The 27632-nt window shown below is 41.0% G+C and overlaps 1 protein-coding gene and 1 pseudogene across 4 annotated transcripts in view; both read right to left on the bottom strand.

Moving 5' to 3' along the window:
* Positions 1 to 27632, bottom strand: part of CD4 (CD4 molecule) — a 48503-nt gene that overhangs the window by 14905 nt on the left and 5966 nt on the right. For 3 of the 4 annotated variants that reach the window (XR_012002967.1, XM_025995312.2, XM_072766116.1), the window contains exons 2-3: positions 24119 to 24230; positions 23833 to 23994 (exon numbers count right to left, since the gene is read on the bottom strand). Coding sequence is in view for 3 of the 4 variants with exons in the window: in XM_025995312.2 (XP_025851097.1) it covers positions 23833 to 23994; positions 24119 to 24167 (211 nt within the window). In the remaining variant the exon portion in view is untranslated. Of the gene's footprint in view, positions 1 to 23832; positions 23995 to 24118; positions 24231 to 26117; positions 26242 to 27632 lie in introns of those variants that run through there. The other variant, XM_072766115.1, reaches the window with a different exon arrangement.
* Positions 9782 to 10040, bottom strand: LOC112917337 (small ribosomal subunit protein eS27-like pseudogene; annotated as a pseudogene).

Below are 27632 nucleotides of genomic sequence, written 5' to 3' on the forward strand. Positions count from 1 at the left end.
TGTTAGTTGTAAGATTTTTTTAAGATTCTTTTTAAATTTTCACTCAATTTGAGGTGCTCAAGTGGCTCAGTTGGTTAAGGGTCCAAATCTTGATTTTGGCTCAGGTTATGATCTCAGGGTTGCAAGATTAAGCCCCATGTTGGGCTCCACTCTGGGCATGGAATCTGCTTAAGATTCTCTCTCTCTTTCTCCTTCTGCCCCTCCTCCCTCCCTCCCTCCCTCCCTCCTCTCAAAAAAAATAAATACATAAATAAATAAAATTTTGAAAAAAATTTTTTCACTCGATTTAATGTATTCTTCTCTTTTTCTTGAGACTTCATTATTGACCCATGGAATACTGAAAATTTGTTGTTTTCAAGTGTTTGGAGATTTTCCTGTTATATTTCTGGTTTGATTCCATGTGGTCAGAGAACATACTGCACAATTTCAATTCTTTTAATTTTGTTGAGTTTTTTTTTTTATGGCTCAAGATATAGACCATTTTGGTATATGTTCTGTGGACATTTGTAAAAGATGTGCATTCTGCTGCTGTAGGATAGAGTGCTCTATAAATGTCAGATCCTGTTGATTGATGGTGTTGTTGAGTTCTTCTATACCCTTGCTGATTTCTATGTAGTTGTTTTGTCAATTGTTGGGAGAGGGGTGTTGAAGACTCAACTATTTCTCCTTTTAGTTTTATCAGCTTTCCTCCACATATTTTGCAGACCTGCTGTTTAGTACATACCCATTTAGGATTACGAAGTCTTCTTGAAAGATTGACACTGTCATTATTATTTTCTTTTAAGATTTTATTTATTTTTTCATGAGAGACACACACACACACAGAGGCAGAGACATAGGCAGAGGGAAAGGAAGAAGCAGGCTCCATGCAGGGAGCCCAACGAGGGACTTGATCCCGGGACTCCAGGATCACGCCCTGGGCTAAAGGCAGGCACTAATCTGCTGAGCCACCCAGGGGTCCCTCTCCTTTCTTTTTTTAAAAAATATTTTATTTATTTGAGAAAGAGAGAGAGAAAGAGCACAAGCTGGTGGGACAGGCAGAGGGAGAAGGAGAAGCAGACTCTCCATTGAGCATGGAGCCCACACAGGATCTATTCCAGGACCCTGAAATCATGATCTGAGCTGAAGGCAGATGCTTAACTGACTGAGCCACCTAAGCACCCTTTTTCTTGTCTATGTGTTACTTAAATGTCTCTTTTTTTAAAGTTTTATTTCTATTTAAGCAATCTTTACACCCAATGTAGGGCTTGAACTCACAACCCTGAGATCAAGAATCACATGCTTTTCTGACTGAGCCAGCCAGGTGCTTCTTGAACTTCTTTTTGTAACACACTTTTTAGAATAGTTTTAGATTTATAGAAATATTATGAAAATGGCAGAGTTTCCCTATGCTCTATACCAAATTTCTCCTCTTATTAACACTTTACATTAGTATTAAATATTTGTTATAAATAATAAAACAATTTTGGCACATTGTCATTAACTAGTCCATACTTTACTCAGATTTACTTAGTTTTTATCTAATGTCCCTTTTTCACCCCAAGATCCCATCTAGGAGACCATATTACACTCAGTTGTCACGTTTCCATTGGCTCTCGTTGGCTATGACAGTTTCCTCAGATTTTCTTTGTTTTCAATGACTTTGACATTTTTGAAAAGTACCAGCCAGTTATTTTGTAGAATGTCTCTTTTAAACACATTTTAAAATGTGCTTTAGAATCCATTTTAATTGACCTGTGGTAATTTTGAGTGTTTCTCTTTGTACATTTTTAGTGATTACTGTAGTTACTACATTTTACATGTATATAACCTATCATGGTCTACTTTTGTTATCATTTTACCTTATCTGCCTTTACATTCTTTTAACCTCCCCATTTATTATTTTATTTTATTTTTTAAGATTTTATGTATTTATTTATGAGAGACACAGAGAGAGAGAGAGAAAGAGAGAGAGAGAGGCAGAAACACAGGCAGAGGGAGAAGCAGGCTCCACGCAGGGAGCCCAACGTGGGACTAACTCACCCTGGGTCTCCAGGATCAGGCCCTGGGCTGAAGGCGACCCTAAACCACTGAGCCACCCGGGCTGCCCTTTATTTTATTTTATTTAAAGATTTTCTTGGGATCCCTGGGTGGCGCAGCGGTTTGGCGCCTGCCTTTGGCCCAGGGCGCGATCCTGGAGACCCGGGATCGAATCCCACATCGGGCTCCCGATGCATGGAGCCTGCTTCTCCCTCTGCCTGTGTCTCTGCCTCTCTCTCTCTCTCTCTGTGACTATCATAAAAAAAAAAAAAAAAAAAAAAATTAAAAAAAAATAAAGATTTTCTTTGGGGGATCCCTGAGTGGCTCAGTGGTTTGGTGCCTGCCTTTGGCCCAGGGCGTGATGCTGGAGACCCGGGATCGAGTCCCACATCAGGCTCCTGCATGGAGCCTGCTTCTCCCTCTGCCTGTGTCTCTGCCTCTCTCTCTCTCTCTCTGTGTCTATCATAAATAAATAAATAAAATCTTTAAAAAAAATAAATATTTTCTTTATTTATTTGAAAGAGACAGAAAATAAGAGAGAGAGAGAGAGAGAGAGAGCACAAGCAGGGGGTGGGGTGCAGACAGACAGGGAGAAGCAGGCTCCCCACTGAGGAAGGACCCTGACTCAGAGCTCAGTCCCAAGACCTTGAGACCACAGCCTGAGCCAAAAGCAGATGTTACCGACTGAGCCACTTAGGTTCCCATATCTAATTAGTTGTCTTAAATATTTCCCCTATGTACATTTAGAAACACATAGATAATGTTTTCATTTTTGTTTCAAACATAATTTAGAAAACTCAAGAAGAAAAGGAAAGCCTAATATATTTATTCATATATTTGTTTACCTTGTTCTTTCTTCCTGATATTTTAAGATTCCTTCTCCATTATTTCCTTTCTGTTAAAAAACTTGTATGAGCCATTCTTTTGGGCTAAGTCTGGCAACAAATTCTTAAGTTTTCTTTCATCTGAAGGTGTCTCGACTTCTCCTTAATTCCTAAAGATATTTTTTCTGGGTATAGAATTCTGGGCTTATTGTTCTCTTCTTTTAGTATTTGAATAATATCATGTCACTTTCTTCAGATTTGCATTGTTTCTGACAAGAAATCTGCTGTCATTTAAAATGTTACCCTGTAGGTAAGGTAGTCAATTTTCTCTGGTTATTTTGAAGATTTTTTCTTTTGTCTTTATTGTGCAGAATTTTAATTATGGTATTTTAATATATGATAATAATACATAATATATTTCCTTAGATGTATCCTGCTTAAGGTTTGCTCAGCTTCTTGAATCTATAGGCTAATATCTTACCAAATTTGGGACATTTTTCAGCCATTATTTTTTCAAGTATTTTTTCAGCCCCATATTCTTTTTCCTCTCCTTCTTGGACTCCATTGACACAAATACTAGATCTTTTGTTATAGTCCCACAGGTCCCTAGGCTTTGTTTATTTTTTTCCAGTTTATTTTCTCTCTGTTGTTCAGATTACATAATTTCTATTATTTCTATTTTGCAGCTTACTGATTCTTTCCCCTGTCTTTTTCATTTTTTTTGGGTCCATCTGCTGATCTTTGTAGTTGGGTTATTATATTTTTCAGTTCTAAAATTTCCATTTGTGGAGCACCTGCATGGCTTAGTCGGTTAAGCATCTGCCTTTGGCTCAGGTCATGATCCCAGGGTCCTGGGATGGAGCCCTGCATTGGGTTTCCTGCTCAGCTGGGAACCTGCTTCTCCCTCTCCCTCTGCCTGCTGCTCCCCCTGCTTGTGTGCTCTCTCCCTCTCTCTCAAATGGATGAATGAATTTTTTTTTAAGATTTTATTTATTTATTCATGAGAGACACGCACACAGAGAGAGGCAGAGACACAGGAAGAGGGAGAAGGAGGCTCTTCACAAGGAGCCTGATGTGGGGCTCGATCCCAGACCCTGGGATCACGTCCTGAGTCAAAGGCAGCCGCTGAACCGCTGAGCCATCCAGGCGTCCCCCGATAAATAAAATCTTTAAAAAGTAAAAATAGGGATCCCTGGGTGGCCCAGCGGTTTGGCGCCTGCCTTTGGCCCAGGGCACAATCCTGGAGACCCGGGATCGAATCCCACGTCGGGCTCCTGGTGCATGGAGCCTGCTTCTCCCTCTGCCTGTGTCTCTGCCTCTCTCTCTCTCTCTGTGTGACTATCATTAAAAAAATAATAATAATAAAAATAAAAAAAATAAAAAGTAAAAATAAAATTTCCATTTGTTCTTCTTTGGTTATATCTTTTATTCCTTTGCTGAGTCTTTCCATTTCATTTATTTGTTCCAAGTATGTTTGTAATTGCTTGCTAAGAACTTTTTACACCAGCCAAGTGCCCCTCATGAATGATTTTTTATTGCAACCTGGACACTTGAATGTTATGTTATGGGACTTTGGATCTTATTTAATCCTTCTATTTCAACTGGCTTTATCTGACATCACTCTGACAAGGTAAGAGAATGGTGCCACCTTACTACTGTCAGGTAGAAATAGAAATCGAGGTTCCTCTCTCATTCTCCATTGCCACTAGAAGGGGATGCTCCTTATAATTGGGCAGGGCTAGCAGTTCCAGCTCCCCACCTGGTCTCCATAAACCCTATGGTTGTGGCTTTGTTATTGCTGAGTGATGGTGACTCCACTAGACCTCCTCTGACAACCACCCAACAAAGAGGGGTGCCTCATGACTGCTGGGTGGAGGTGGAAATCCTGGCTTCATATGTGATCTTTACTAACAGTACAGAAGGTTGAGGACCCTTGCCACTGGCTTATGAGAATGAATGGCCCAATTTTCTACTGGGGCCAGTGGGGATATTGGGGTGCCTCATTATAGCCTCAGCAGGGTGGAAGTTTAGGCTCCCCATTCAACCTTTTCTGGCATGGGAAGGGGCCACTGTTTTTCTTCAGATGTTTCTGAAGATGTTTCTTCAGATGTTTGCTTCAGGAGTAGAGCAGTTATTATCTAAAAGTAGTTCATCTTTCTAGGTTGCTTCTTTCCTGGTCCTTTGGCTAAGAGAGCAGGCGTTTGGTTGAGGCTTATTTTCATCTGTATCCATTGAAGTTTCCCGGTTGCTGGCTTCTTTACCTCTGAGACTGGGATATTCAAGACAAAGAAAACTTACTACCGTGTTGTTCCTCAGACCCTGAGGTCCTTACCAGTCTGCCCTCTTCTCTACACCCTTCAGAGTCTTCTTATGTTAGTTCTATATGTAATGACCAGGGTTTTCTGTTATATTTAGTGTGCTTAGCAAACAGTATGTTAGTTACTATGGATTGAATTGTGTCTCCCCTCTCCAAATTCATATGTTGTATCCTAACATTCAATGTGATAATATTTGAAGATGGGGCCTTTGAAAGGTAATTAGATTTATATTTAGATGAGGTCCTGAGGTCCTCATGATGGGATTTGTGCCCACCTGAAAGCTTGCTTCTTCTCTCTTTCTGCCATGTGAAGACACAGCAAGAAGACACTACCTGTAGGCCAGGAAGAGAGTTATCTCCAGAGCCCAACCGTGTTGACACTCTAATCTTGATCTTCTAGCCGACAGTACTGTGAAAATATAAATTTCCATTGTTGGAGCCACCTAGTTTATGGTATTTTATTATGGCAGCATAAGCTGACTAATACATGTGTCTACTCCATTTTCCTGAAAGCCCTCACTTTTTTAAATACCTGAATAGTTTTCCATGATTGTAACATAGTTCAATTCTTTCGTCATTCATGGATATTCAGGTTAAATTTTGTTTTTTCATATTATAAACAATTCTTATAACAACATCCTCGCACAGATATCATGAAATACTTACAATTTTATATCTGTCCATTAAATTTTCCAGAGTAGGGACACCTGGGTGGCTCAGTGGTTAAGCATCTGCCTTTGGCTCAGGGCGTGATCCCAGAGTTCCAGAATCAAGTCCCGCATCAGGCTCCCTGCAAGGAGCATGCTTCTCCCTCTGCCTGTGTCTCTGCCTTCTCTCTGTCTCTCATGAGTAAATAAATAAAAATCTTTAACAATAAGTAAATAAATAAATAAATAAATTTTCCAGAGTAGCTATCATTGTATAAAAAGTTATAATTTTGTATTTATTAAACATTGGCAGATTACTTTTTAAAAATCACTCTAATAATTGATTGTCCCACCATGACAAAATGTTAGGAGGGCGTAGGATAAAAGGTATATATAGCATAATATCATCTATGTAAAAATATATATACTATATTTTCCACACCAAACAAAGCCTTGGGGATGCCTGGGTGGCTCAGCTGTTGAGCATCTGCCTTTGGCTCAGGGCGTGATCCCCGGGGTTCCGGGATTGAGTCCCACGTCAGGTTCCCTGCATGGAGCCTGCTTCTCCTTCTGTCTGTGTCTCTGCCTCTCTCTATGCCTCTCATGAATGAATAAATAAATAAATAATATTTTTAAAAAAACAAAGCCTGGAAGGAAATAAATCAAAAGTTAACAGAGGATATCTCTAAATAGTGGAAATATGCATGCACTTGATTTTATTCCTTATTCTTTTTTGTATTTGCCAAATATTCTGTAATGAGTATGTAATACTTTTTAAATCTGGAGGAAAAAAAACAATAATATCAATATAATTTGCATAAAGGAAGTAATTATTGGAAAGTGCCAATTATTGGAAAATTAATTTATAGTCAAATCTTACAGCAGTTGCCATTTGAGAAAAATCTGTATAACAGAAAGATATTTAAAGATCAAGCTGACCTGACCCACCAATTTCAGTTCTAGGAATTTATCTTACAAAGACGTTTGCATATATGTCCAGAGATATGCAGTTTGATTCACTGCTTGTGATAGCAATAAACAGAAGATGCCCTAAATGTGCAACAATATGGAATCAGTCAAATAAATCACAGTATAATTATGAAAAAGAACAATGCAGTCCCTGAAAAGAAATGAGGTAGAAATAGATAGACAGATATAGATATATATAAACACACACAAATGAATATAAAACAACCTTCAAGATAGCTTTCTAATTTAAAAAAAAAAAAAGGTTAGAACCACTATCTGAATGTCTCTTTTGTTTTCCACTATATTATATCCCAAGCACCAGAGGGAATATAGAACATCACCTAGCACTTGTAAGCGTTCACTATATACATATACATGTACATCCATATATGATGAATTTATTAATTTATATAAGAAAAGAGGGGACTATATACATATATGCATAGATCATCTCTTGAAGAAAACACAAAAACTGGTTAAAACTTGCCTTTGGGGAAGGAAACTAAGAAACTGGGGATCAAGGGTAGAGGAAGATTTATTGTCACTTATTAAAAATGAGACAATAGGCCCAAAATAGAGTCACTTATGCTAATCCCCACATCAGCAAACCAAGACCCTCCTAGGAATGTAATCTTTAGCCAGTTAGCCTGGAATTACCTGGTTAGACAGCATGGTATATGATGTCTGTCCCCCTTAGGGAGGTGATCCTGCTTGAAACATGCACTCTTTGCTAATGAACTTCCTTCCTAATCTAATTAACTTTCCAGTCAGCTCCTCATTTGTCTAGAATCACTAGTTCCATGTTGGGAACTGGTGGTAATTCAGATCACAGTTCAGCATTTGATTGGAAAACCCAGATCTTGGCTTCATCCCCTGATTCCAAACTGGGAACTGCTAGCAATTTAGTCTGCAATTCCTCTTTTACTTGGAATTTCCCTAGATTCCACCATAGGAACTGCTGGTTGGTATCAGCCCACAGTCCCCATTTTGGGAAGTTTGCGAATACAATCCTTTCTTCCAACCCCAGCTTCATGTTGGGAATTGCTGGTGGTTCACACAGGGCCTCATTTTGGCCAGGCCACAGTAACATCTCTTGGTTACTACTGGTGTGTTAAGATGCACGTATTTTGTTTTGTGTAGATAAAGGCTCTTGCTACTCAGGAGCAGCTGCAAAATTGGTGGACACAGGTTGAGCATTTAAAAGCTGTCAGAGCACTTGCCACCTAACTCAAAGACTCCTGTGTCAGTACAAGTTGCTCATAGGTTTAGACTGACATTAGGTCACCCATCAATCTCAAGATTGAGATGCATTATAAAAGATCACACAATTCCCAACCCAGCATTACATCCCCTTTAGGCTCCAAGAGACCCAAAGCTTAAAAGATAAATAAATAATGATAAAGATGGGATCCTTAAAATTCTAAAAAGTTAATCATGTCACTTTCCAAGCATACATGCTTATTTTATGTCTAAGAACTATGGTTCAGAGCCATAAATCTCTACAAAAATGACCAAATCCTACTAAAAACAACCTAAGGGATGCCTGGGTGGCTCAGTGGTTGAGTGTCTTCGCCTTTTGCTCAGGGCTTGATCCCAGGGTCCAGGATTGAGTCCTGCACTGGGCTCCCTGCAGGGAGCCTACCTTCAGCACAGGACTTAATCCTGGAGTCCTGGGATCAAGTTCTATATCAGGCTTCCTGCAGAGAGCCTGCTTCTCTCACTGCCCCCACCTCTCTCTCTCTCTCTCTCTGAGTCTCTCATGAATAAATAAATAAAATCTAAAAATAAATAAATAAACAAAAACAACTAAGATTAAACAAGATCATTTTTGTATCCTGAGAACTTAGATAGGTAACAGCCAGGTTGAGGGCCCCAAAACATGGCTACACAGAAATGTGGTTTGACCTCCATTTGTGGCTAAGGGTCCTATAAAAACTTCAGCCAGCCCTCATGGAAATTGTAATAATCATTATGAGAAATACTCCAATTAGATAAGGTCATTTAAGAAATGCGCTTGAGGGACACCTGGGTGAATCAGCAGTTAAGTGTCTCTGCCTTTTGCTCAGGGCATGATCCCGGGGTCCAGGATTGAGTCTTGCATTGTGCTCCCTGCAGGGAGCCTGCTTCTCTCCCTCTGTCTATGTCTCTGCCTCTCTCTGTGTGTCTCTCACGAGTAAATAAATAAATCTTAAAAAAAAAATGTGCACTTGATAAAGTTTCCTAAATTAAGCAAATAGAATGGGTGCTTATTTGCAGAAGCCTCCAAAAGGCACAAAAATTCCAAAGATAAACAAAATTGATAAACACTAGTCAGACTCATTAAAAAAGAAGAAGAAGAGAAGCTGAGAGGACCCAAATAAACAAATGTAATAATGTAAAAGGAAAATAGCAACCAACACCGTAGAAATACAGTTACAACAGACGATGAAAACCTATGTCAGGACACCTGGGTGGCTCAGTGGTTGAGCGTCTACCTTTGGCCCAGAGCATGATCCTAGGGTCCTGGGATCAAGTCCCACATCGGGTTTCCTGTATGGAGCCTGCTTCTCTCTCTGCCTTTGTCTCTGCCCACCCCCCCCCCTCTGTCTTTCATGAATAAATAAATAAAATCTTGGGGGAAAAAAAGAAAACCTATGTGTCAATAAATTGACAGCTTAGAAGAAATGGATAAATTCCTAGAAACATATAACCTACCAAACTAAAGCAAGAAGAAATAGAAAATTTGAATAAACCCAATTACCAGCAATGAAATTGAATCAGTAATCAAAGAAGTCCCAAAAAACAAAACTCTAGGACCAAATGGCTTCCAGGTGAGTTCTACCAAACATTTATTTATTTGTTTATTGATTGCCCATAATCAAAACTTTATTGGAAAATAAAATAGGAGATGACTGTTATATACCTACAAAATTAAACATAATATCTTGGTATATTAACAGGAATTACTGAACTGATAAGGCTTTCTTCGATATAACACTAATTCAGGAGGTTGTGTAGATCATTAGTGTTACTTTCTTCTAAATGAACACCCTTCTGTGGGTCTGGCCTTTTCTCCTGTTTGCTTCAACACTGTTGAGCAGCCTTCACAAAGAACCACTGTCTGAGCATGGCTGAAAACCATGGTTGTCTTATAGCAACCTGGACATTTTATAACCATAAAATAGGAATTTGAGTTTTGAACTACCCATTTCTTTTTATGTTTTTCTTTTCCTCTTCCAAGAATAGATGTAGTAAATCTCTAGCCCAAGGCATATTGAACCTTTCACAAACCCAGCCAACCAAATCTCCAAGGTGACACCCCTAGTGAGAAGCATGTGACTAACTTTTACCAAACATTTAAAGAAGTATTAATACCTATTCTCAAACCATTCCAAAAAATTCAAGAAGAAGGAAAACTTCCAAAGTCAATCTATGAGGCCAGTATCACTCTGATTCCAAAACCGGATAAAGACACCACCAAAAAACAACAGCAACAAAAAAACACAAAACTACAAGCCAATATCTCTCATGAATATAAAATACAAAAATCTTCAACAAAGTATCAGCAAACTGAATTCAATAATACATTAAAAAAATCATACACCACAATCAAATGGTTTTTTTTTTCTTGGAATGCAAGGATGGTTCAATGTTCATAAAACAATGTAATACATTACATCAATAAGAGAAAGGATAAAAACCATATGATCATTTCAGTAGACACAGAAAAAGCATTTGAAAAAGTACAACATCCATGTATGATAAAAACCCAAGGGATGCCTGGGTGGCTCAATGGTTGAGCATCTGCCTTTGGCTCAGGGTGTGGTCCTGGGGTCCCAGGAACAATCCCACATCAGGCTCCCTTTGAGGAGTTTGTCTCTCCCTCTGCCTGTGTCTCTACCTCTCAGTGTCTCTCATGAATAAATAAAATCTTAAAAAAAAAAAAACCTCTGTGAAGTAGGTTTAGAGGGAATATATCTCAACATAATAAAGGACATATGAAAAACCCACAGCTAACATCATACTCAATGGTGAAGATCTGAGATCTTTCCCTCTACGGTCAAGAACAAGACAAAGAAAAAAAAAAAAAGAACAAGACAAAGATGTTCACTCTCACCCCATTTATTCAACATAGTACTGAAAGTCCTAGCCACAGCATTAGACAACATAAAGAAATAAAAGGCATCCAAATAGAAAGGAAGAAGTAAAACTATATGCAGATGACATGATACTATATATAGAAAACCCTAAAGACTCCACCAAAAAACTTTTAGAACTGATAAATGAATTCAGTAAAGTTGTAGGATACAAAAACAATGTACATAAATCTATTGCATTCCTATACTAACTAATAAAGCAGGAGAAACTGAAATTAAGAACACAATCCCAGTTATAATTGCACCAAAACCAATAAAATATCTAGGAATAAACTTAACCAGTACTCTGGAAGCTATAAAACACTGATGAGGGGATCCCTGGGTGGCTCAGCGGTTTAGTGCCTGCCTTTGGCCCAGAGTGCGATCCTGGAGTCCCGGGATCGAGTCCCACATCGGTGCTCCCTGCATGGAGCCTGCTTCTCCCTCTGCCTGAGTCTCTGCCTCTCTCTGTGTGTCTCTCGTGAATAAATAAGATCTTTAAAAAAAAAAAAAGAAGAAGAAAGAAAGAAAGAAAGAAAGAAAGAAAGAAGGAAGGAAGGAAGGAAGGAAGGAAGGAAGGAAGGAAGGAAGGAAGACAAAACTGGAGATACCACAAATCCAGATTTCAAGTTATATTACAAAGTGGTGGTAAGTATAACAGTATAGTACTGGCATAAAAATAGACACATAGATGAATGAAATGGAACAGAAAACTCAGAAATAACCAAAATTATTTGGTCAATTAATCTTTGACAAAGGACGGTGGCTCAGCGGTTTGGTGCCTGCCTCTGGCCCAGGGCATGATCCTGGAGTCCCCGGATCGAGTCCCGCATTGGGCTCCCTGCATGGAGCCTGCTTCTCCCTCTGCCTGTGTCTCTGCCTTTCTCTCTCTGTGTGTGTCTCTCATGAATAAATAAATTAAATCGTTAAAAAAAAAATCTTTGACAAAGGAGATGAGAATATGTCATGAGAAAAAGAGTTTCTTCAACAAATGGTGTTGGGAAAACTGAACAACAACATGCAAAAGAATGAAACTGGACCACTTTCTTTCACCATACACAAAAATAAACTCAAAGTGGATTAAAGAAAAAAAAAGTGGATTAAAGACCTAAATGTGTGGGATTCCTGGGTGGCTCAGCAGTTAAGCATCTTGCCTTTGGCTTAGGGCCTGATCTCAGGATCCATGATTGAGTCCCACATCAGGCTCTCCGCAAGGAGCCTGCTTCTCCCTCTGCCTTCTCTGTCTCTCTGTGTTTCTCATAAATAAATAAATAATTTTTTTTAAAAAGGGGCCTAAATGTGAGACCTAAAACCATAAAAATCCTTTTCCCCCAAAATTTTTATTTAAATTTAAAAAATACAAGAACACTAACTCAAAGGGATACATTCACCCCTGTGTTTATTGCAGTATTATTCACAATCCCTAAGATATAGAAGCAGTCCAAGTGTCCATCAGTAGGTGAATGGATAAAGAAGAGGTGGTATATATACTACTAAGCTACAAAAAAAAAAAAAAAAAAAAGAACAAAATTTTGCCATTTGTAACAACATGGATGGAGCAAGAGTATAATGCTAAGCAAAATAAATCAGTCAGAGAAAGGCAAACACTATATGATCTCACTCATATGTGGAATTTAAGAAACAAAACAAACAAGCAAAGAAAAAAGAGAGGGAAAGAGAAAAAGAGGGAGAGAGAGAGAAACCAAGAAACAGGTTCTTAACTATAGAGAACAAACTGATGGTTATCAGAGTTGTGGGGGTGCGGGGACAGGGGACATAGGGGATGGGGATTAAAGAGTACATTTATCATGATGAAAAAGAAAGGTTTCTGGGGCACCTGGGTGACTCAGTGGTTGAGCAGCTGCCTTCAGCTCAGGTGGTGATCCCCGGGTCCTGGCATCCAGTCCCGCATGAGGCTCCCACAGGGAGCCTGCTTCTCCCTCTGCCTATGTCTTTGCCTCTCTCTGTGTGTCTCTCAGGAATAAATAAAATCTTAAAAAAAAAAAAAAGGGTTTCAAAATTCCAAAATACCTTCATGAAAAAATTCATTGCAGGGCAGCCCTGATGGCGCAGCGGTTTGGCGCCGCCTGCAGCCTGGGGTGTGATCCTGGAGGCCTGGGATCGAGTCCCACATCGGGCTCCCTGCATGGAGCCTGCTTCTCCTTCTGCCTGTGTCTCTGCCTCTCTCTCTGTGTGTCTATGAATAAATAAATAAAATCTTTAAAAAAATTCATTGCAAAAAAGCAAATGAATAATTAAAGACACAAGTGGTACCTAAAACAAAAGACTGTAAGGCTGAAGTAACACCTACTGCTCCCCTCTATCCTTCATGTGAGGATTCATTGTAGTAACCCTCCACCTGAATTGTCTTTCCACTTTGAAGGGACTACGAGACCATAAACAAAAGTCTGTCAAACGAGTGACCTTACACACACACACCCTTACTACCCTCAAAAGAGGGCCCCTGTCTGCACCCCTCCCAGAATTGATGAGACTCTACGGGATTTTCTGGTAAACTGCTATGTTCTTTGCTTCAAGCAGCCAAGGGAAAACTAAAATAAAAACTAATGGAAAGAGGTGCCTGAGTGGCTCAGTTGGCTAAGTGTCTGCCTTTGGCTCAGGTCATGATCTTGTGGTCCTGGAATCGAGTCCTGTGTCAGGCTCCCTGCTCAGCAGGGAGTCTGCTTCTCCCTCTCCCTCTGTCTGCCTGCCCGCCATTCCGCCTTCTTGAGCTCTTTCTCTCTGTGTGTGTCAGATAAATAAATAAAATCTTAAAAAAAAAAAACTAATGGAAAACTTTGCCAAATTCTGGTAGATAGCAGAGCTACAGATGGGATCCTGGAAAAACTAGCAGAGCCCAGCTATAGGTGAGAACTCCTACCAGTGTCAGCTCTTCTGTATCTCTGACTATAGTACCAAGTGGAGAGAGAAAATAAAATATCTTTTACATCCTCTTTGCGGCTACCTCTTGAGTCCAAGGGGTTGTTAATACTGCTAAGAATATTTACTGTTTGTCCTAGCTGAACACTGACAAGGTATTTAAAAGGATTTCTTTTTTTTTTTTTTTAAGATTTTATTTATTTACTTGAGAGAGAGACACACAGAGAGCATGAGCTGGGGAATGTGCAGAGGGAGAGAAGCAGACTCCGGGCTGAGTGCAGAGCCCGATGTGGGGCTCCTTTCCGGGACCCTGAGATCATGACCTGAGCTGAAGTCAGATGCTTAACTGACTGAGCCACCCAGGCACCCCTAAAAGGATTTCTTTTAAGTTTTTCAGTCTTCTCTCCCTTTTGCTAAAAGGAAACTTTGTGCCCAGAGAAGGTGGGGGAGCAATTTGAAGATAATGTGACTGGATGGCCAGATGGGCTTCTTGCTATCTTTTAGGCTACAGCCCAACTCCTTGGAGAATTGAAAGCAGCTGCCTTTACCTAGAAACAATTCAAAAAACATCTATTTTTTTTAAATCAATCCCAAAACCTCCTCTATTTATCTCAAAAGACTTGTAAGTACTGTAAAAATTTTTGGCTCTAAGAAACAAAAATTCTTCTTAAGGGAACTTGCCTTCTTTCCCTGTGCCTTTGAGATGTGTATATCCTATTAGTCTATAAATTTAAGGGAGATAATTCTTATCAGAACAAAAACAAAAGGGGAGAAATGTTATTTGGGACTTGGACAAATTAAAAATATTGTGTCTTGCCACTAATATCGAGAAAAAGCTTTAGCCATCTGAGCAGGTAATCTTAACTTTTTCCAACTGTTCTTTTATAAGCTAGTAAGTTTTGCTTTATCATACCGGTCTCGTGGTAGTAATTTAAAATGAAACCTATAAGGTCTCTGCATCTGTCTATATGCTTACATGAATCTCTCTCTATATATGTGTGTGTGTGTGTGTGTGTGTGTATTACAGATGTGTATTTTCTACCTCCAGATGATATTGTCAAAATTAATTTGTGGAAGAACTCTATTTAAATGGGCTAAAGATAATTAAGTGCCTATATAAATCATATATTCATAAAATTCTTAGAAAGGTAAAAATGAAACCAAACACTTTTCAGGTTCATGTGATCTGAGGAATCTTTGGTAATTAAAAAAATAGTTTACATTTGTTTGGCTTAATTAAAATAGACATGTCTTTAGAATTTTCAACATTAAAAACAATGCAGATATAGAACTTTTATTATACCTGGGCTTACTAGTCAAATAAGTTCCTGTTATCTCTGTTAAAAAACTTCTCTGTGGGCAGCCCCGGTGGTGCAGCGGTTTGGCGCGGCCTGCAGCCTAGGGCATGATCCTGGAGACCCAGGATCGAGTCCCATGTCAGGCTCTCTGCATGGATCCTGCTTCTCCCTCTGCCTCTGTCCTTGCCTCTCTGTGTGTGTGTCTCTATGAATAAATAAATAAATAAATAATCTTAAAAAAAACTTACCTGCAAGAAAAAAATAACTTGGCATGATGAAATTTTTAAAATTAATCTAAAAATAATAATTGTTGAAAACAAGTAAATAGATAAAAGTGAGATAAAAGTTTTTAGGTGAATTTTTTATGGTTTCCCCCAACCTTTTTAGTAAACTAAGACCTTAAAATTTTGCTAAGTTAAATTAAACAATGGATAGTCTAAATATCTGGATCATTTCTAAATAAGATAAAATACTGAAACATGAATTACTGAACGTAGGTTTATCCACGTTTGGCTTCCCTTTATAAAAGAACTAAAGATATTTGCATCTACTAGTAAAACATGTTTTGTGCCACATTAAAAAAATTACTATGAGAAAGCATATGTTTCTAGAAATTATAAAATGTATTTATACATCTGCCAAACCACAGAATGCTAATGTAAAAAATAGTTCATAATTGCTTACTTCATAGTTTCTGCTAGAAATTAAAGGTTTCTATGGGCTGAAAAAGTCTAATATATATAATTTAAACTACTTGAAATAATAAGGGAAACATCTCCATTTACAAGGAAAGTAGGATGTAAGTTTTTGGTAAACGAAGGTATGGTAGGGATGCCTTGATAGCTCGTCAGTTAAGCATCTGAGTCTTGATTTCAGCTCAGGTCTAGATCTCAGGATCATTGAGTTCAGGCCCCGTGATTGATTGATTGATTTAAGATTTTATTTATTTATTTGAGAGAGAGAAGAAGAGAGAGAGAGAGAATGAGTTGGGGGGAGTGGCAGAGGAAGCTGCAGACACCCCATTGAGCAGGGAGCCAGACATAGGGCTCAATCCCAGAACCCTGGGATCATGACCTGAGCTGAAGTCAGATGGTTTCACCAACTAAGCCACTGAGGATCTAAAAAATAAATAAATAAATAAAGTATGATAAAAGAAAAATGGAAATGCTTTTTTTGTTGAGGGAAGAGAAAATAACTGTCCTAAAGTAAGGCTCCAATTGTCATTTTAAAATGTGTTTCAGAGTGCCTAAGTGGCTTAGTTGGTTGAGTATCTGACTTTTGATTTTGGCTCAGGTCATAATCTCAGGGTCATGAGGATGGAACCCCACATCCAGCTCTGTACTGAGCATGGAGCTTGCTTGGGGTTCTCGCCCTCTCCCTCTGCCCCTGCTTGTGCACGCTCTCTCTCTCTCAAAAAATAAAATAAAATAAAAATTGTCTGTCACAGAAATAACCAAATTTCCTTGTCAATTCCATTATAATGAACTTTCATCATGTCTTTAACACTGAGCCTTTTTTAGGAGGCTTTTGTCATTTATTTATTTTTATTTTTTTAAAGATTGTATTTATTTATTCATGAGACACACACACACACACACACACACACAGAGGCAGAGACACAGGCAGAGGGAGAAGCAGGCTCCATGCAGGGAGCCCGATGTGGGACTTGATCCCAGGACTCCAGGGGAAGGCAGGCGCTAAACCCTGAGCCACCCAGGGATCCCCGTCTTTGTCATTTATAGATGGTTCATGTTTTACGCAGATGCTTTTGCATAAATTCCTACAATAGTGCTTCACCAAGAAGATTCATTGAAAGGACTCTGGGAAACACACGGTTCTGATAACTTTAAGATAAAAAAGTGAACTAGGTAAGAATTTCCAGAATTAATGGGGAAAAAAACTGGATTTAAGCAAGAATTAATAACATGGGACTTAATGAGCTGAGGAGGATGATTATAATTTTTATGATTTCTTGCTTGAAACAATGCTCGTTCTTTAATGTTTTATCTTTCCAGACTGAGGAAATTTTTCCTCTTAAGCCATTTATGACTTGTAATGTTAGTAAAGTATGACGCCTCTGTGATCAAAAATGAAACATTTACTTTTTCTCCCTATCTGATGCCTCCAAAATTTGAAAACTCTTGAGTATTCTTTTTATGACAAAATAGTTATTTACACAAGTTCAATGAGAATATGTTATCCTTGTAATAGGGCACAAATGGAAACATTGGTTAGATGACAAGGCTTTTTTAAAGATTTTATTTATTTATTCACGAGAGACACACAGAGAGAGGCAGAGGCAGAGGGAGAAGCAGGCTCCCCCCAGGGAGCCCGAAGTGGGACTCCAGGATCAGGCCATGGACTGAAGGCAGCGCTAAACCGCTGAGCCACCTGGGCTGCCCTATTACCAAGACTGACTAGAATGTTTTATTTAAGAGAGATGGGCATAGACCCAGATATGACTAGACAGCTTTGAAGATATAAGGTTAAAAAGAAAGAAAGAAAGAAAGAAAGAAAGAAAGAAAGAAAGAAAGAAAGAAAGAAAGAAAGAAAGAAAAAAAGAAGGTGGACTTCATGGAGCCAATAAAGCCCCTTGGAAAAATTGGCCTGGTACCTTATTCATAAGGTTTCAGCAAAGCAGTCTTTTTTTTTTTTTCATTAAAGATTTTATTTATTTATTCATGAGAGACAGAGAGAGGGAGAGAGAGGCAGAGACACAGGCAGAGCGAGAAGCAGGCTCCCTACAGGGAGCCCAATGTGGGACTTCCCAGGATCACGCCCTGAGCCAAAGGCAGACGCTCAACCACTGAGCCACCCAGGCATCCCTCCAGCAAAGTAGTAAAAAAAAAGTTTATATGGTCAATTACTATTCTTGCTGCACTTATGTAAATAACCAGACCAAGTTTAATGCAAGCAAATTTGTTTTATTGTGATTATCTTTGATAAAAATGGGGATAATTGTAGAGACAAACATTATGTTTGCATCTTTGTCCATGTTAGATTCTAACCCTGTTAGCGGTCTTTGAGTTGTTCTTATATACCTGTATACCAGACTGGGTCCTGAATTCTTCTACTTTCCTCAAATATCTGGCTACAACTCCAAATGAACATTTCTGATTTTCTTTCCTCCTTTTGATCTGGAATCACTAAGAATAAAAACTGCCTTTGAATCTCCTTGGATGGAACTAAACCAGGTCCTCCTTGCTACTTGGATGGCAGCCAAACTCCAGGGACGTGAGCCTTGGGTACATGTCTTACAGCTGAAGAAGTCTCCACCTGCCATCTGGCCCTGTGCACCTCAAAACCTTTAAGCTGGAGACCTCAGAATCAAATTGTCTAAGAAGAGATGTAGCTGACAGTAGATAAATTGCTTCCACCAAAGAAGCTGGATCAAGACTTCATACTTAAACTGAACATGAAGCTCTTTCTTTTCTCTTTCTTTCCTTCACTCTAGTATTGGCTTGGAAAGATAACACCCTCATCTGTATCTCCCAGGTCGTTACTAAGGGTGGGGTGCGGGGGGTGGGGCGGTGGGTGGAGGTTAACCCTTCAGACTGCTAGATTTGTCACCAAGAAATTTGATCTGTCCATGATGCTAGAGACCTCCCCCTGGTCCATTTCCCTGCCTCTGTTTTACAATCCCAAACCTAGGAAAGGGACACAAGACAAGGGTAATCAGAATAAAACCACCTGTATGGTCTACAGACCCTTACATTTCACTGGTCTCCCTGACTGTCACCTTTCCAATCCTGAACCACAGACTCAAGCAGGAATTACCAGGAAGCATTCATGATTCAAAATTACCTTGGTAGCTCAGGGCTCCCCTGGCTACTATTAAATGCAAATGAGACTACAATCAAGAACTTATCCTTAACTCTAAAAAGTATTGCAGATGGGGGCAGCCCAGGTGGCTCAGCAGTTTAGTGCCGCCTTCGGCGCAGGGCATGGTCCTGGAGACATGGGAGGGATGAGTCCCGAGTCCACGTCGGGCTCCCTGCATGGAACCTGCTTCTCCCTCTGCCTGTGTCTCTGCCTCTCTCTCTCTCTCTCTCTCTCATGAATAAATAAAAAAAAAATCTTAAAAAAAAAAAAAAGTATTGCAGAATCCACTGCTAAAATAAAAAGTGCCTGGCAAAAATCCTTAGATTCTGGCCAAAGTTATTCCTGATGATAAGACAGACTTTAAATCTCTTTTAGCTGAGCAAGGAGGTGTCTGTGTTGTGGCCAACACCACCTGCTGGGCCTGGATTAACACCTCTGGGGAAGTTGAAACTCCATTACATAAGGCCACTGAACAAGCATCTTGGTTTGAAAAGTGACTCTTTTAGTGGTGCCTTTCTTTTTGACTTACTTGATTTTTATTGTTTTGGGTTTTAGGGATCATGACTCCAAAGTGCACTCCAAACATTGGGAATTACCCGGCTTATAATGATCACAGTAGTCTATCTGGTGCACTGTATCTTCTCAAAGGCTTTATTTATTTATTTATTTATTTATTTATTTATTTATTTATTTAATTTGAGAGAGAGGGCACAAGCAGGGGGAGGGGCAGAGGAAGAGGGAGAAGCAGACTCCCTGCTAAGAGGTGTGCCCAACCCGACCTGGGGTTCAATCCCAGGACCCCAGGATCATGACCTGAGCTGAAGGCAGATGCCTTCACAGGTGACACTGAACCACAGGTGCCCCCCTCTCAAAGGCTTTAAATGCATGTTTGCACTTGCTAACCACGAAGCAAATGATCTCCCTAAGCCTGGAACATCAGAAAAGGAACAAAAAGACAACCAACTTAAAATTTGTAAGCCTGAAGTTATAACCTGTGAATGTCACAAAGATTGGGGGCGAGATCTCTCACGGGGGGTGAGAGAAGTCACAACCTGTGAGTACCAAAGAATCAACAGAAACTTCAAGAATGTTAGAGTAGTAGCTGGGAGTGGCACTAATGCCACTCTATTTTGCTGAAAGATGTAATCAAAAGAGGGGAACTGTTAAAAAAAAGAGCCAACAGGACCAAAATGGAATCAGTTATGCTAACCCCCACATCAGCAAACCAAGACTTAATATCTAACCTAATTGCAGTTTCAGCTTTTCCCAGGAACATAACCTTTAATGAGTTAATCTCGAATTACCTGGTCAGCACTAGTGAGGAAATCTGCCTGACAGACCCCTTCCGTCCCCTTAAGCAGGTGACCTTGCCTGAAACAATGCATTCTTTGCTAATAAACTTCCTTTTCTGCCTTTACAAATCTTTCCTCTCCCCAGCTCTTCGGAGCTCTTTTCTATTTGCTAGACCAGATGCTGCCCAATTTATGAATCACTGAATAAAGCCTATTAAACCTTCAAATTTACTCAGCTGAACTTTGTTTTTAACCCACTGGGTATCATCTATATGGTTTTAAATGTTTACCGTGTACCGGTATAATTTTTTTTCAAATCATTTTAACTTTAAAATTAATAAGCTAAAAGTCTACTTATTTAGCAAGCAATTTAGCAGAATGAAATTCTAAGACAAGAAAATCACTTGCAGAGTTTGTGAGAGTGTTTTGAGCTCTATCCAGGGGTGAAAATTACATAATGGGTACCAGGGGCCCACAGGCCAGGGGAGGACCCAGGTTACTTTGATCATAGGGTCCTCTTTATTTTATTTATTTTTAAGATTTTATTTATTTATTCATGAGAGACACATGGAGAGAGGCAGAGACATAGACAGAGGGAGAAGCAGGCTCCCTGTGGGGAACGGGATTCGAGACTCTATCCCAAGGACCCCAGGATCACAACCCAAATCACAGGCAGACAGATGCTCAACCACTAAGCCACCCAGAGGCCCCCATAGGGTCTTCTTTAAATAGCTGTTTGAAGGACAAGACACGGGCAGGCAAAAAGCAGTTAACCTGGTGATTTCTGCTTTGTGTGTCTTTACCAGAAAGAGACCAGGGATTGGGGGTTTGTAAATTTTAGGGAATGGCTTTGATCCAGCCCACGGGACGCCTGGGTGGCTCAGTGGTTGAGCATCTCCCTTTGGCTCAGGGTGTGATTCTGGAGTCCCGGGATCAAGTCCTACATTAGGCTTCCTGCATGGAGCCTGCTTCTCCATCTGTCTTTGTCTCTACCTCTCTCTGTGTATGTCTCTCATGAATAAATAAATAAAATATATTTTAATTAAAAAAAAAAGATCCAGCCCAATATTCCCCTTTTTCTTCATGTCCAATCATGAAGAATGGACATGGGTGGGTGTCTGAATTGTAACTCTGGAGGCCCAGCAAGAACCACCTTGCCAAAAACAGAGGACTTTTCTCCCACTGGACAGAGGCAGGAAGAGGAGACATCCATTTTTAACAAAGATGATTTTCTTTTCTTTTCTTTTCTTTTTTCTTTCTTTCTTTCTTTCTTTCTTTCTTTCTTTCTTTCTTTCTTTCTTTTTTTTTTTTTTAAACAAAGATGGTTTTCAATACACAGTGGCCAGTTCAGGTTTTTCTGCCCTGAGGATGACTTTCCATGGGAGAGCCTAGGCCTGAAAGTTGAAAGACCAAAGCTCTAGCCCCAGCTCTGCCTCTAATCTAGCACAAACTGAGGCCAGGGACTTCTCCCTGGTAAAATCAAAGTCTTGTACTAGAGCCGTATTTCCCAGACTCCAACCGTTCACACAGCTTATACATGATTTTGGCCAAATTTACCTATCTTTTTAATGTAACATCTTTAAATGCATTCACTTTTTTAGATTAAATAAATCTATCTTAAAAGGAAAGTTGAGGTGGCTCAGTTGGTTAAACAACCTACTCGTTTTTTTTAAATAAAGATTTTATTTATTTTTTCATTAGAGACACACAGAGAGAGGAAGAGACACAGGCAGAGGAGGAAGCAGACTCCCTGTGGGGAACCAGATGCCAGACTAGATCCCAGGATCATGGGTTCACGACCTGAGCCAAATACAGACATTCAACCACTAAGCCACCCAGGCATCCCAAGGATCCTACTCTTGATTTCACCTCAATTCATGATTTTGGAGTTGTGAGATCAAGCCCCACATTGAGCTTTCACACTGAGTGTGGAGCCTACTTAAGATTCTCTCTCTCTCTCTTTCCCTCTGCCCCTCCCATCCCTGGCTCGTGCTCTCTCTCTAAAAAATAAAAATAAATAAATAAAAAGAAAGTTTACATCACTATAATAAACAGAAAGTCCATATCATCTGACATAAACAAAAGGCAATTATAAAAAACTAAGAGGGCAGCCCAGGTGGCTCAGCAGTTTAGCGCCACCTTCAGCCCAGGGTGTGATCCTGGAGTACCAGAATTGAGTCCCACATTAGGCTCCCTGCATGGAGCCTTCTCCTCTGCCTGTGTCTCTGTCTCTGTCTCTCTCCCTCTCTCCCCCCCTCTCTGTGTCTCTTGTGAATAAATAAATAAAATCTTTAGAAAAAACTAAGAAACTAAAAATAGTGTTTTATAATTACCACTTAAAGCTAACACTTGAACCCAGCAATTAATCTTAATAGCACAAAAAGAATGATAGACATCACATAGCTCCTGATGTGATGAAATTGGTAGTACAAACCACCACTTATGAGGTATTCCTATCAAAAAAAATGAAATGAAAACTTAATCAAGTCTCTAGATTTAACCACCAATCTATAGGAGGTTCAAAGGACAGAGGAACATGCTAAATAATACCATGGAAATGCAGCCAGCTCCTACTCAAATGTACAAAACTTCACAGGACAATTGCCTGGTTTCTTCAACCAATCAGTGGTAAGGGGAAAAAAGTCTGGGGAGTAAATATAGACATTCAAAGGGACTTAAGGGACATATCAACCAAATACCATACATAAATTTTTATGTGGATCCTGTTCAAATAAACAAAATGTAAAAATAATATTAGAGGTAGTTGGGAAAATTTGAACACTGGCTGGATATTAATCATCATTAAGGGATTATATTTCATTTTTAATGGATTATAATGATACTGTGGATATGTTTCTATTTTTTTAAAGATTTTATTTATTTATTTTAAAGATTTAAAGATATTTTATTTTAAAGATTTATTTATTTATTTTATTTATTCATGAGAGACACACAGACAGGCAGAGACACAGGCAGAGGGGGAAGCAGGCTCCTTGTGGGGAGCCTGACACAGAACTGGTCCCAAGATCCCGGGATCATGACCTGAGCCAAAGGCAGATGCTCAACCACAGAGCCACCCAGATGCCCCAAGTTCAATTTCTTTAGTAGAAAGAGCTATTCAAAAATTTTCTGTTTCTTCTTGTGTCAGTTGGTAAATTATAAATTGTGATTTTCAAGGAATTTTTCCATTTTATATAAATTGTTAAATTTATTGGCTTGCAGATATAATATTTGCATATTATCCTTTTAATGTCTTTATAGTAATATAAAGAAGATATTCTATAGAAATATCTTCATTCTTGATACTCATATTTTGTCTTCTCTCTGTTTCTTGGTAAGTAAAAATGTATCAACATGGGTCTATCACAATAATATTCATGAAATCACAGGTTTTATATGATAGTTATTTTTCTAATATCTATTAAACTAAGGCCATGAATATTAAAATTCTGAAATTATAATAGACACCAAATGCCATTCCCCCGGCCACCTGCAGTTAGCACAGGGAAACTCTGGACTGGGAGAGTGTACCTGAGTCTGTCAACCAGAGCCCTCTGGGATCTCAGAGTTTACCAAGAGCAGAGCTCTGACACCAGGGATGCTCAGTCCATGGTGGTTTCCTCCCTGCATGGGAGCTGGGCCACCCTACCTACAGTCCAGAAGGAGCCCTTATTTCCCAGAATCTTGACCATGGAAGAATCTCTCCAGTTGAAGTGTATGTTCTTCTGGGAAGTTTGGCAGGGCAGCTCCACTGCATCTCCTGCCTTCCCCAACACCACTTCTCTTACAGGAGTGACCGCTGAGAGCATCACTAGGTAGAAAAGAAGGAAATCAGGCCTCAAGGCTGTTGCTGCCCTGCCTCCACCCCATCTCCCCACCCTGGCATTTACCAGGCAGCCCCTCCTCCCACTGGATCTCCAAATCTGCGCACTCACCCAATTGCAGCATCAGGAGGAGGTGCCTAAAAGCCGCTTCTCGATTCATTGTGGCTTCCCTGAGGCAGGCAGGGACCTGGGCCTTCCCCCCACACCGCACAAAGCGCAGGGCCTAAGGGAGATACTGACCATTAGTTAGTAGGCATTTACTGAGCTTGGGGTGCAAAGGGACATATGGGGATGGTATGCAATCTCACCCATACAGCCAAGCCAGGGACCTAAATGTGCATACTTCTAAGCAGACATCCACCAGGACACACCACACAATGCTGTGCCCAGGCCATCTAAGTGGAATCAGAAAAGGATTCACAGGGATGCCTGGGTGGCTCAGGGGTTGAGTGTCTGCCTTTGCCTTAGGTGGTGATCCCGGGGTCTGGGATTCAGTCCTGCATCAGGAAGCCTGCTTCTCCCTCTGCCTATGTCTCTGCCTGTCTCTCATGAATAAATAAAGTAAATTAAATTAAATTTAAAAAAGGATTCACAGAGAAGGTGGCAAATTGGTGGAGACTGAGAAGGGGCGGGGGGTGGGGCGTGGCCAGGTCATGAAGGTCCTTGAATGCCATGCTATGATACCGAGCTGTGACCCTAGGCACTACCGAGCCACTCAAGGACTTTATGTGGAGAAGTACATGATTTGATTTGTGTAATGGACCCCTTCAGCTGTTGTGTGAAAGACAAGCTAGAAGAGGCTGAGCGCAGGAGGTATGATTGAAATGATCCTGGTGAGAGAAGTTAGGCCTGAGCTCAGACAACTTAGAATGATGGAAGTGTAGAAAAACAGACTGTCTCGAGAGCAGGTTTGAGGCAGATTCCCAGGACTTGGGGAGGGCCACACTGTGTGGGGTGAGGAAGAGACGGAGCAGTGGGTAAACTCCCTGCTTGCTCTCAGACCAACCCTGTAAAGCCTCTGAGGGAGAGCAGAAAAATGCTATTTCAGAGTTGGTTTCTGTGAGCTCCGGAGGTGGTTGAGGCTGGGGGGTGGAGAGAATTTAGAAAAGGTCTGGATGGACCTAGCACAATGGGAGGTTAGAGCAGTGATCCTCCAAGTGTGGTCCTGGATCAGCAGCAGCCTAGGTGTCACCTGTCAACTTGTTAGAAGTGCAAATTCTCAGGCCCTACCCCAGATCTGCTGAATCAGAATCTGGGGGTGGGTCAAGCCTGCTGTGTATTCACAACCCCACCCCCCACCCTGGTGGCTGGCACCAGCTCCAGTTTGCAAACCATGAGTTACAGGGAAAGGAAAGGGGAGGAGCGCCCCACCGCTCTGCTGCCCCGCGTCAGAAAGAGTGGCAGGTGGCAGGGCTGTGCCCCCGCTGGGAGTCTGGAGAAGACTCAGGGAGGGAGCTGGTGGGATGTGGGAAGACATCTCAGGCCTGACTAAGAACCTGGACAGGTTGGTCAGAAAGTCAGGGCTTTGTTCTTCAGGCAACTAGGAGAAACTGGTTGTTTTTGTTTTTTTTTTAAGATTTTATTTATTTAGTCATGAGAGACACGGAAAGAGAGGCAGAGATATCAGTAGAGGTATCTGCTATCCCCATTGAACAGGGAGCCCGATGCAGGACTCGATCCCAGGACCCTGGGATCACGAACTGAGCCAAAGGCAGACACTCAACCACTGAGCCACCCAGGTGCCCCAAAACTGCTGCTTTTTGAGAGAAATGTGACATGGTCTGTGTAAAGTTTTAGGAAGGGGACCAGATGACACGCAAGAAGTGGAGACTTGAGGAAGGCCACCAGATAATGTCTGGAAGGCAGGCAGGAACCGGGCTCGGATCTCTGAGCTCCAGGCCTCCAGGCCCAGACTGTAAGGAGGCCTCAGAGGGGTGGTTGCCTGGATGAGGGCGGGGCGGGCAGCATGAACTCCTCTAGAGCTTGGCAAGATGAGGTCCTGCATCCAACCTCGTTTTTCTATCCCCTAGCCCAGTCTTTGTTGTCTGAGCTCTGCAGCTACCTGCCCACTCCTACAGCACCCTGTTGATGCCCTGAGGGCACAACCCACCTTCTGTCTCATGATGTGGTGATTTGGGTTCCCTCCCATCTTCGCCCGGCCCTGAAGCCTGATCTCATTCAGAATGAAGATGATGGTCTAGCCAGTTCTGCTACCAGTGTAGGCCTGGCACCAGCTGGAGCGTAGAGAGGGGATTTGGAATGTTTGGTTAAGTTAAACGAAAATTGAATTGAACGAAGAAGGAAAAATCACTGATTTCTTTCTGTACTCAACATATTAATTCTGTTACTAAAGTGGATCATTGAGGGACACCTGGGTGGCTAAGTGGTTGAGTGTCTGCCTTCTGTTCAGGGCGTGATCCCCGGGGTCCTGGGATAGAGTCCTGCATCAGGGACTACAGGGAGCCTACTTCTCCCTCTGCCTATCTCTCATGAATAAATAAATAAAATTGTTTAAAAAATAATAAAGTGGGTCATTGAAGTTTGTGTATGCAGCCAACCCTGGCCTGAATGAAGCCAAGTCACCCCATCCATGCTGCTTGTTCTTGTGCCCCCTCATCACCACCACCTCTCCCCCACCGCCCCATCCCTGGGCCATTCTCCTACCTCTCTGCCCTGCTCTCTATAAGGAGATTGACTTGGGCAGACTGTACCACCCAGGCTCCCTTGCCCTCCTGCTACTAGTTGGGGTTGGCCAGTGGGAAGAACCCACAAGAGGTGGGAGGGGCAGGGAAAGAAGTGGGAGCATTTTTCCTAATTCTCTTCCTAGTCTGGCATGCTTTCTGGCAATAGCTATTGCCTCACCCCTTCTTCTCTCCACACCCTGACTGTAGCTTCTTTCAGGTGGCTCAGCTCAAACCCTCAGTGGGTTCCGGAAACATCGTTCCACCCTTGCCCCTTCAGGACCCTGCCTGCTATTGGTAACATCAGTGTGCCTCCATGCACTGTCTGGTTCCCTCTTCACACCCCTGGGAATAACCCCGTTTCTGCAGTCTCTTGAACCATCCGAGGCAGATTCTGTTTCCTGTTGGGTACTAATCCATGATAGGGCTGTCATACTCAGATGGGTGCTGGGGACATGCGCCTCCTAATGAGATTTGCCGGAAGATTTAAAACAAGACAAAAAAGCGAACTCCACTCACTCCATCTGCCTGAAGGAAGAATGTCCCAGGGCCAACTCAAGGCAGAGGCTTGACAGAATTTTCTGTTGTTTATTTATTTTTTGAGTAATCTCTACACCCAACGTGGGGCTTGAACTCATGACCCTGAGATCACCATTTGTATGATCTTCCAACTGAGTCAGTCAGACGCCCCTGATAGAATTGTTTTCTAAACAAAGGAAATAGGAAGTGAAGAAATCATGAGGTCTCCAGAAGAGGAGGAAAGAGGCTAGTCATGGGTGCAGTTGTTTACCAGTTAGCATGGGGCGTGGGGAGGGGAGAGACTACGGTACAGCCACTCTTCCATCTGAGAGTGGCTTCCACTGTCCCCCTATCACAACTCACTGTGTTCTTAGTGAGCAGAGAGTAAAGGAGTCTCCATTTGGAATATCCCTTCCCTGGTGTCC

This window comes from Vulpes vulpes, chromosome 8 (genome assembly GCF_048418805.1).
Source record: "Vulpes vulpes isolate BD-2025 chromosome 8, VulVul3, whole genome shotgun sequence".
NCBI classification, from domain to species: Eukaryota; Metazoa; Chordata; class Mammalia; order Carnivora; family Canidae; genus Vulpes; species Vulpes vulpes.